At 37.0% G+C, this 11,463-nt stretch overlaps 1 protein-coding gene across 1 annotated transcript in view; it reads left to right on the forward strand.

Annotated features, from left to right (window-relative positions):
* The first annotated feature begins 6,152 nt into the window (after window positions 1-6,152).
* fezf1 (FEZ family zinc finger 1) overlaps window positions 6,153-11,463 on the forward strand; it is a 7,242-nt gene continuing 1,931 nt past the window's right edge. Inside the window, exons 1-2 of the mRNA XM_053319379.1 lie at window positions 6,153-6,983; window positions 8,994-9,128. Of these exons, the coding sequence (XP_053175354.1) occupies window positions 6,153-6,983; window positions 8,994-9,128 (966 nt within the window). The remainder of the gene's footprint in view (window positions 6,984-8,993; window positions 9,129-11,463) is intronic.

Genomic DNA, 11,463 nt, shown 5'->3' on the forward strand with positions numbered 1-11,463 from the left:
ACTTAACTGTAGTATTTCCATGTGATGCTACTTTGGTCTGTTTTTTCTGGTTTGGTCCAAACACACCAGGTTTCAAATATTAATGCTGCACTATACGATGGAATAAAAACCTTTTCCTATCTCAACATGACAATATGTGCAAAACCAGCTCAATCTAGAGATGGTTGGATAAACTTGAACTTGACCCAAACACATCCAACATCATCAGCGTTGGACCTCACTCTGCTGTTACGGCTGAATGAGGAAACCAAAAAACTGCAGTCTGTTTTGTGCCCATGGTTTTGAAATGATGGGCGTTTATTAACCACTTAACACACGCCCCTGTTTTTTATGCTGTTAGCCTAAACGACATTCCCAAGTTGTGAGCAGCACAGATCCCACATAGTTTGAGACTCAGAGATGTGTCTGGTATCATTGGAAAGGAAACACTCTCAGGATTCTTGTAAAAGTGTCTGTGTGATTCTGTGACTTACTGACAAAGAGTGGCAGAGGTTACAATGATGGGGTTGTTTACTCGCCCATAGGTTTGCCTTTACAATGACATGTGTACAGACATTCAGGGACCTCTCAGGGTTAGGGGTTGGGGGGGGGGCAGGGTTAGGGGTCAGGGACCTCTCAGCGGGATATAGACACAATGAGGCCACAGCCACAGGTCTTGGCTTCATGCAGTCCTTTTGGAGTCAAAAGACCAAAAGATGAATTTTTCAGAGTAATGTTTCAACAGGTATGTCCATGCGTTTTCCTCAGGTCCTTTTTGGAGACTCCAAATGGACACTTGGTTACCTTGGTTACCAAAGCTGTATAACCACAATCAAACACCTATAACTTCACAACCCCTTTGCCTTCAATCAAAATTTTGGTCTCTAATGAAAGCTGACGCCATATTATTATTATTATTATTGTTATTATTATTGTTATTATTACATATAACCATATTTTTTTTGTTTGGCCATATCTATCTATCTATCTATCTGTTTATTTTGGTATAAGTCATATGTTAAGTCGAAGAAGAACCAACCGTGTACCAAAATGCCGAGTGCGTAATGATATATGGTTCAACTCTTTTACGCACAGGGCGCACGCCGGTTACGCTTGGAGTTTGTTTATGGACAGCCAAACCTAATAGCTTAGTGTCATACACCGTTGGAAACCTTAGACTATTGGCTAAAAGGTTATCAACTTCATTTCACCGAATATTTCCATTGGCTGGAACAGCTGTCAATCAAAGCCATGTCGTCATTGTTGTCGGTCACATGTCCTCATTGGCTTTGGAGACATGTACTGCCTAATCCTAAACACCGATTGGCTTGTGTGTGGTGTCGTCAGAAGCAGGAGAGGCTCACGGTCGTAAACATCTAGTCACGTGTACTCTGAGATGCACGCGCAGGTCAGGAAATGACATAAACGGACCGTATATGGTTTGTTATTTGTGTTATTACGTTACGTGTTGGACTAAATACATGTTGACATATTGAGGAAAGTATTCCGGTTTTATGGAAACGGATTTCATATTTCACAAGAATGGATATTTGGCGATCTGTACCGGAAGCCCTGAGTCATAAGATGATCGTTGTGGATAAAGGGAAGACTTTGAAGGTATGTAGGCATTATAGCTTTTCTTACTTAGCTCAGGGGCTAGCTGAGCTAATCGCTAATACTATTACGGCTGTGAGCAACCATATAAGTCGTGAGTGGTCTTGAATGAATCAGGAGAATCTAAGCTTTCCAACGATGTACGGCATGAATATATATGTTTAAGGGTTGGTGTTTAAAACATTCAGAAGAACTTGTGGCTACCTCCCAACTTCCGGTCCGTCCCGTTGACGGAACAGCGTCCATTAAGAGGTTAAACAATAATCAGCATATAAATACATTTTCTCTGTTTCTCTACTGTAATCATGTAGGTTTATGGATTTCTGTTCTCTGATGACTGTCGGCTGGCTGTCGTCCATCAGCTGTTTTCTTTTCTTTGCTCATTAAAATGAGCATCAAACCTTTCGACCCGCATAAAAACAGTCTGCTGCTGCTGCTGCCTGACGGAGACACAAACTACTCAGATCATTATTATTATTATTATTATTATTATTATTCTCATTTTATGTCAGAAATCACTGAGGATGCAACGTTCTTCAGAAAAAGAGAAAGATAAAAGGAAATACAGTTCAGATTTCAAGTTAAGAGTTCAAGTTAAGAATGTGTTGCAGACCAATAAACAGAGAGATATTGATCTGATGTTCAGTCTGCTGTGAGGCTTCAAAAATAAACATTTATAATTAATATGAGAGCAAGACGGTAAAAGATCTGAATGGGTTTAAACTCATAGTGAGATAAAAACTAAATGAATCAGGAGATAAAAGCTGAAGAAACAGAAACAACATTTAGAGGCTTTTAATTTGAAAACTCAGAAATGATCAAACTCATTAATTCCTGTCGTCCTCCCGGGTCAAATTGACCCCATCTCTTTTGACTGTTCCTTCCTTCCTTCCTTCCTTCTACCCTCTTTCTTTGCTCCCTCCTCCTTCCATCCTTCCCCCTCCCTATTCCTTTCTTTCTTTCCTTCCTTCTTTCCTTCCTACCTCCATACTCCTTTCCTTCCTTCCTTCCTTCCTTCCTTCCTCCCTTCTCTCCTCCCTTCCTTCCTCTTTTCCTCCTTTCCTTCCTCCCTTCTTTCCTCCCTCCCTCCTTCCTTCCTTCCTTCCTCCCTTACTTCCTCCTTTCCTTCTCTCCTTACTTCCTTCCTCTTTTCCTCCTTCCTCCCTTCCTTTCTTCCTCCTGTCCTTCCTTCTGTCATTCCTTGACCTGAGGACAACAGGAAAGTAAAGTATGCAGAAGACCGCCATGGAGGGTAACACATGGAAATACTACAGTAAAGTACTAGTACCTCAAACTGTACTACAGTAAAGTACTAGTACCTCAAACTGTACTACAGTAAAGTACTAGTACCTCAAACTGTACTGTACTGCAGTAAAGTACTAGTACCTCTAACTGTACTGCAGTAAAGTACTAGTACCTCAAACTGTACTACAGTAGAGTACTAGTACCTCAAACTGTACTACAGTAAAGTACTAGTACCTCTAACTGTACTACAGTAAAGTACTAGTACCTCAAACTGTACTACAGTAAAGTACTAGTACCTCAAACTGTACTACAGTAAAGTACTAGTACCTCTAACTGTACTACAGTAAAGTACTAGTACCTCAAACTGTACTACAGTAAAGTACTAGTACCTCAAACTGTACTACAGTAAAGTACTAGTACCTCAAACTGTACTGTACTGCAGTAAAGTACTAGTACCTCTAACTGTACTGCAGTAAAGTACTAGTACCTCAAACTGTACTACAGTAGAGTACTAGTACCTCAAACTGTACTACAGTAAAGTACTAGTACCTCTAACTGTACTACAGTAAAGTACTAGTACCTCAAACTGTACTACAGTAAAGTACTAGTACCTCAAACTGTAGTACTAATTTTCATATTTGTTTTAATCTAAACATTTTCGGTTGAGTGAACAAAGAGACGTTATCTTGATTAAATATTATTATTATGTTATATAGTTAGTGCATATTTTAGATTTGTTAGTTTATTATTTGAATCTTTAAATCTACTTCAGATTATATTTGGTTTGAGGAGTCTGGAGACAGTAAAGCTCAAACTCATCATTTCAGCTCAAAAATACCATAAATATGACTTCTGAAATATTATATAATTAAAAAAAAATGTTCATGGACATTTAAGTATTTAAATAAAGCTAATGATAAAAAAAAAATATTAGTTGATTTCACAAAATTTGCTGCTTGATGTTTTTTTACAGTGCAGTTTTACGCTGTTCACATTTATGACGTCATCGCCGCATTTCTGCACATCTAATTGGTTTGAATTGGCTCATTAAGGCCTCCATACCCCCGCGGCACCCCCCCCCCCCCCCCATACTGTTATCATTATTATTATTAGTAGTAGTAGTAGTAGTGGTATTATTATCATTATTAGTATTATTATTACATTTCATAACATTATAATGAATGTAGTATTTTTAAAGCCATTAAAAGACAAAAAAAAATGATAAAAATAAAATTATGATATGAAGAAAAACGAAATAAAAGCAAATAAATAAAATGATTGAAGGCCTGTAACACTGCAGAAGGGTGTAGGGTATAGCGTGTATCATATTAATATGATGGTTTAACATGTTTATTTAGTATAATAATAAATAATTAGGCTTCTGTATAAAATTGTTTATAGGTCAAATACCAGCGGTGTGATTTTTATGGAAATATGAAACATGAAACATCCTAAATGTACCAACAGAAAACCTGAAATGTGTCATATTCCTGTTTTAAATATGATCATTAATTCATTTCACATCATTTTAAGGTTTTATTAAATGACTCTGGAGCTCAGCTGCTTCAATTACCGTCCATTTTATTATTTTATTTAAAAACCACGTTTTTCACCGGAGCTTTAATTCACTCTGATTTTTTTATTTAGACATCATTTTAATCATTTGTAAATTCTGACTGTATTTATTTCATATTCTGAAGCTAAATGATCAGATTTTAATGTGTTTGGTTAAAGCTTTTATTTATTTTGTCTGGATTTCATCATCATGTCATTTTTATTATAAGCCGATGTTTTAACGCCTTTTATTTAACAGGCCAGGTTTCATTTCCTAAAGCGTCATTCATATAAACTAATAACAAGCTTACACAGATATATTTACTTTAAAAAAAAACAATAATAATATTCAGATTATGATATATTTAATGTGTAGCATGAATAAAAGACCATCAGTTACTGCTGCGCGTCTTCAGGCCCTCAGCGGTCACTTTTATTTGTCTCCAGCTTTTTGTTGAAACCCTTGAAAAGTAAATTCAGCTCATTCATCGTCTCAGTCCTCAGCAGACAGGATCAAGCTATTGTTGTCCGCTTTCTTTTCTTTTTACACATTCACCCTCTCTCTCTCTCTCTCTCTCTCTCTCTCTCTCTCTCTCTCTCTCTCTCTCTCTCTCTCATTCTTCTTTTTCTTCTTCTGGAATTTGCGTTTTTTTTTTAATTTTCTTTATTCCCTCGCTTCTTGCTTCTTGCTGCGCGTAAAAAAGAAAGTCTGTTTGCGTCTGTGTGGCTGAAAAAAGACGTGAAGAAGTGATGAGAGCAGAGCGCGCAGGCTTTTTTCCTCTTGTTGGGTTTTTAGCTGATAATTATTAGTCTGTGTAGAGTTTTTAAAAAAGAGTCTTTACGCGTTCCGGCGGCTTCAAATCTGCTCCGTAAAATAAGAAAATCAAAAAATCGCCCAAACTTCAAAATCAATTTTCTGTTTAATATCTTTCTCCGTTTTGTGTCTTAACTCTTAAACAGGCACCAGTAGACACACATATATATATGTTTTATACCTTAATAATAGATGGCAGTGTATCCCAACTCATAAAAATCCAAAATATACAAAATATTCTTTAAATAATTTGTGGAAATGTTTTATTTTGTAGGCGCAAAATGTGACAAGTAGTAACATCAAAGTGCGTAAAAACCATGTTCCTCTCGTGCCTGTTTTAAGGGTTGAGTTGAGCCTCGTGGACAGATCCGTGTCTTCACTGAGAGGCTCGTGCGTAAAAAAAGGTTTCAGAAGCCAAAGATCCCAAAAAAAAAAAAAAAAAAAGTGAAGCTCTGACAGCTCGTGACCCCGTCAAAGAGAGAAAAGGAAGGGAAAAAAAAGAAAAAATGATGTCACGCGAAGCCACAAGGGGACCTGGGATTTACCAAATACCTTCCAGTTGAGCAGGAGTCCTGCCAAGTAAAGGACAACCTCCTCCTCTCCTCCTCTTCCTCTCCTCTTCATCTCCTCCTCCTCTGACACAGAATCGACTGAGGAGGATTTTTTGAGCAAATTATCTTCTTCTCCTGGACGGTAACGATCGGCGAGGTCTCGGCTCTCCACACGCCGCTATCGAGCGAGTCACAACCGGCCCTGACTGTCCGACACCGGCGCCAATAAACTGGGGGAACCGGTGCTTCTTCTTCTTCTTCTTCTTCTTCTTCTTTTTCTTTTTTCTTTTTTTTTTCTTTTTGGTATTGTAGAGAGGGGGGGTTCCCCGGTAGATGAGGAGTAACACCGACCCCCGGCTTCCCTCCAGCAGCTTGTTGTTGTTGTTGCGGAGGTGATGGACGCTCCTCTCCGGCGCACAGCGGGGCTCCTCGGCTCCCCCCCCCCGGCTTCTGGGAGCCATCCGGCGGGCTCAGACATGCTCTCCCCCGGCGGCACCGCCACCGCCACCACCAAACCTCTCGCTTTCTCCATCGACCGGATTATGGCCCGGACCCCCGAACCCAGGTCGATCCCGCTCCCCAGCTGGCTCCAGCCCGCTCCCGTGGGGAAACCCGACCACTGCCCGTCCTCGCTGCACTGCATGATCCCGCTGCTGCCTCTCGGGTACGAGCACCGGCTCAGCATCACCGGGCTGGACGCGGGACACCTGGACGCCTCCTCTCTCGCTACTCCTGCAGACTTTTTGGGTTTTGGGTTGAACTATAAGAGCCACCAGCAGCAGCAGCAGCAACAGCACGAGGACTCCGCTGTGAGCTCGAGCCCGGGTCAGTATAAGCTGTTCAGACCCCGGGTCGTGAACCAGTCCGCGTTCCCCACCACCATGGGTACCGTGTGTTACCTGAACTGCAGCGGGGACGGCGGGTCGTGCGCTCCTCCCGCGGGCCTGCACCTGCATCCCATGGCCTCCTACCTGCTGAGCGCGAGGCACAAGGCGCTCCTCGTGGAGAAGAGCAAGCCGTGCGTGCAGCAGCAGAGTGGGGATCGGTTTCCGGTCGGTGGGGCCTTTAAGGAGCTGACTCAGAGCCAGATCCAGATCCAGCACTACATGAAGGAGCGGGACCAGATCCTCTCTGACAAGATCTTTAAGGGATCCACTGTGGCCCGGCTCAGCGGCGCGTGCCCCGGCAGCAAACCCAAAGTGTTCACGTGCGAGGTCTGCGGGAAGGTACGACAGAAATGTTCATTAGTTTTTATTTTATTTAGTTTTTTAAGTCAGTTTAGTTTTATTAACGCTTAAAACGGACATGAGTGGAAAATAAGATGTGAGAATTATTATTTTTATTTTACTTTAATGTTATTAATTGTCTCATTTTGCGCCTAAAAAGTAAAATATATCTACCTATTATTTAATTTTTCGCCTCTATATTAACCCTTGAACAGGCAACATGCACCAGATACATAAAAATATATACATGTTTTATACCTTAACCATTAAACAGACAGGAGAGGAAAATAAAAAGTGAGAATTATTCTTTTTTATTTTACTTTAATCTTACTAATTGTCTCATTTCGCAACTAAAAAGTAATAAAAATATTTTGTATATTTTATATTTTATGAGTTATATCTCCACCAGGATACATTACTCTCTATATTAACCATTAAACAGAGAACATGCACCAATAGATACATACATTATTTTTTTACTATATTGTTTTTGTACTTATTATTATTAGTATTATTATTCTTGCTGCTCTTATATTCTATTTTAATGTCCACTTGCTGCCGTAATAATGCTAATTTCCTCCGTGTGGGACTAATAACGGAACATCTGCTCTTATCTTATTTTATGTTTTATACCTTTATAATAGACGCAATGTATCCTGGTGCATAAAAAATACAAAATATACATATAAATATTTTTAGGTGCAAAATGAGACAATTAGTAATATTAAAGTAAAATAAAAAAGAATCATTCTCACCTCTTATTTTTCACTCCTGCTTGTTTAAAAGTATAAAACATGTTTTTTATATATATGCGTATTTATCGCCTGATGACGTAGTTTTTAGTCTTAGTTTGAGTGTTTCCGGTATTAGGGTGAAAGTCTTTATTAGTAAAAGCTGTAAAGGATGAAACTTAAAACAGTCACAATGGAGAAAATGAAAAGAAAACTAAATTTGATCTGCTGTTCACTTTAGTTGAGTTCACAGCGAGAAAGTGAAGATTAACGCTTTATATTCTACTTCTGGACGCTACAGGTGAAGTAAAAACGAACATCTAGATTATTAATAGAAACGAGTCTCTGAGGATTAAAAACACATTTAAATTATTAGATGTGATTTTTTTAGATTTGTTTTTTAGGCTCATTAAACTGAAAAGTCATCAAATTAAAAACATGACATCGATCTGAATCTGATTTAAAGGGAAATGTAAAAAATGACGCTTCTTTAAATTAATCCAATTTATAATTATGACGTTTTTATTATAAAGGAAAAAACTAACAAACTAATGAATTCACTCTGATTTATTCTTGTTACGTTTTTGATTGAAACGTGAAAATAAAACGTTTCTTCTTTTTTATTTTATAACTTTCAGGTTAAATTAAAATAAATGTGTTTTATTTGGTTTTATTTCTTTTGTGTTAAAATCTTTTTCTACATTATTAAAGTCTTTTATTTCCGGTTTTATTACATTAGTCGCGTTTTAATAAGCGGGATTCTGCGCCTTGAGGAAAAACATCGAACTTCTCTTTTTGTCTTTAACGATAAAATAAAACATATAAAAACCAAAAAATGTGAATTAAATCATCTTTAATTTATATATATGTATTTAAACCCGGTATATAATTACCTTTCACATTAAAGGACTCTGTGCTTTGTGTCGGAATTTAAATCTCCACGCTGCTTTTGGTCTGAATGATCTTTATATTAGGCCTATTATTATTATAATTGGTTTTATTGTGCAGCAGATTTACATATTATTATTGTTAAATGCTCTCTGCCTGTTTACATTTAATTAAACTCAATGGTATTATTAGTAGTATTAGTATTAATAGTAGTATTAGTATTATTAACAGCAGCTCTTCTCATTCATAGGAAGGAAAATGTCTTAAAGCTTATTCGTGATTCTCTTCTTTTTAAATAAATATTCTTCTTATTTATTATTATTATTATTATTATTATTATTATTATTATTATTGTCATTTTGTGTATTTATATAGATTTTTTCCCTCTCAGGTGTTTAACGCGCACTACAACCTGACGCGCCACATGCCCGTGCACACAGGCGCGCGGCCGTTCGTGTGTAAAGTTTGCGGGAAAGGTTTCAGACAGGCGAGCACGCTCTGCAGACACAAGATCATCCACACTCAGGTGAGACTTCATCATCATCATCACCTTCATCATCATCATCATCATCATCATCATCATCATCACCATCATCATCATCATTACATTAGTCTCTTTATATTGATATTAACTGACATTTCTGATCATTTCTGTGTTAAATTAATATCACGATCATGAGGAATTAGTGCTTATAATTTCTGAACGTTATCAGGCTTTATTTTATATATAATTTATATATATTCATGTTTATTTTAATATATTGTTTGTTTATGTTATTTTCTCACAACAAAAAGAAAAACAGCTGTTAGCTAAATATAAAAATCTACCGATCCTCTTATTGGTAGTAGAGTCGCTGTTTATGAACATTAATAACTTTTCTCACCTAAAAACTATTTAAAATAATTAAAATATATTTGATTTATATCAGTTTATATTCATATGACATTAATATCTGATATCTGTGTCTGCTGGTGAAGATAAATCTCTTAAATCAGTGATCTCGATATAAATGATAAATGGTTTTTGAGACAATTGAATCAATTTAAGATGATTATTCACAGTAATAACATAAAAAACAGCAACAATTATAATAATAACAGCAATAAAAATAAAACAGCAATTATAATAATAACGGTATTAATAACTGCTTCTTTTCCCCCTTTAACCTTTAATAGCTGCACACATTCACTAACATTCATTAACAGCTCGTTAAACAAACTGAGACACAAATTAAAATAATATTGTTTGTACATATAATTTAAAATAATAATAATAATAAATAATAATGTGATATTTTAACACTATAAACATTTTGAGTTGTAGGATCAGCTGTTTGAAATGAATAAATGAGACCAAACACATCTTTAAATTCAGCTTTAATATAATAAATATATTTTACATTATTATTATTATTACAGCTGAGTTTTAAATCCTAAAATATAAATCTGGTTTTATTTTATTTGGTTTTTAAATTTCACACTAATTTAAGTTTTAGGACATTTTGAGGATCATACAGTGTGTTTTAGTCTCTTTATATTTATTCATGGGTTAATAAATCGCCTTTTTGTTCATTTTCTAATTCTTAATAATAAATGAGACTCTTTACAGCTCATTGATGTGTTAAATTATATATTAATATTTTTTATATCAGCAGCTTCTATCATGTCAACTTTTACTTTATTGTCATTTTTATTCTGCAACAAAATATAATTAACCTTAAAAAAGACAAGAAGAGAAAATAAAGCAATGTAAAATAAAAAAATCATGATGTATAATATTAATTTATAGCTGCTGTATAATAACCGACAGAGTTATATTATATGTAAAATATTATTTAAATAAAACTGCTAATTATTATTAAACGTCATCAGGTCCCAAATCTCTCGTGCAGGTTTTTTTTTTTTTAGCAGCTATAATTAACACTCAGCTGATTGAGCGGGTCATCGAACGTCTACGTCATCAGACCTACGTCACTCCTCCGCTAGGGGGCGCGTGTCAATCAAACGTAATTATAGCTCGTTTAAAAAGCATATTATTATTATTATTATTATTATTATTATTATTATATTAGGTAATTTAACTGTAATAAGACAAACACTTATATCACAATATAATAATCTATCTAGTCTCATATCAGGATATTTATATAATGTTGGTAAAATAATAAATAATATAGCAAAAGATTTAGTCAAATAAAATTAACATTAACCCTCCTGTTGTGTTCAGTCAAGGAAGGAAGGGAAGGGAGTAAAGGAAGGAAGGAAGGAGGGAGAAAGGAAGGAACGGCAGAAGGAAAAAAGGGGGTTGGAGGAAGGAAGGGAGGAAAGGAAATAAGAAAGGGAGGAAGGAAGGATGGAGGAAAGAAGTAAGTAAGGAAAGAAGGTAGGAGGGAGGGAGGGAGGAAAGAAGGTAGGAGGGGGGGAGGAAGGAAGGAAAGAAGGACAGAGGAAAGAAGGAAGGAAGGACGGAGGAAAGAAGTAAGGAATGAAAGATGGTAGGAGGGAGGGAGGAAAGAAGGAGAGAAGAAGAAAGAGAGGAAAGTAGGGGGGAGGAAGCACAGATGGAAGGAAGGAAGGGAGGAGAGAAGGAGGGAGGAAGAACAGATGGAAGTAAGGAAAGGAAGGAAGAAGGAAGGGAGGAGGGAGGGAGGAAGGACAGATGGAAGGAAGAAAAGGAAGGAAGGACGGAGGAAATAAGGAACGAGGGAGGGAGAAAGGAAAAGAGGAAGGGAAGAAAGAAGCCATGGAGGAAGGAAGGAAGGAAGGAAGGGAGGAAGGGAGGAAGGAAGGAGGGAGGAAGAAGGAAGGAAATGAGGGAGGAAGGAAGGGAGGGAGGGAGGGAGGAAGGAAGGAAGGAAGAA

This window comes from Scomber japonicus, chromosome 5 (assembly GCF_027409825.1).
Source record: "Scomber japonicus isolate fScoJap1 chromosome 5, fScoJap1.pri, whole genome shotgun sequence".
NCBI lineage: Eukaryota > Metazoa > Chordata > Actinopteri > Scombriformes > Scombridae > Scomber > Scomber japonicus.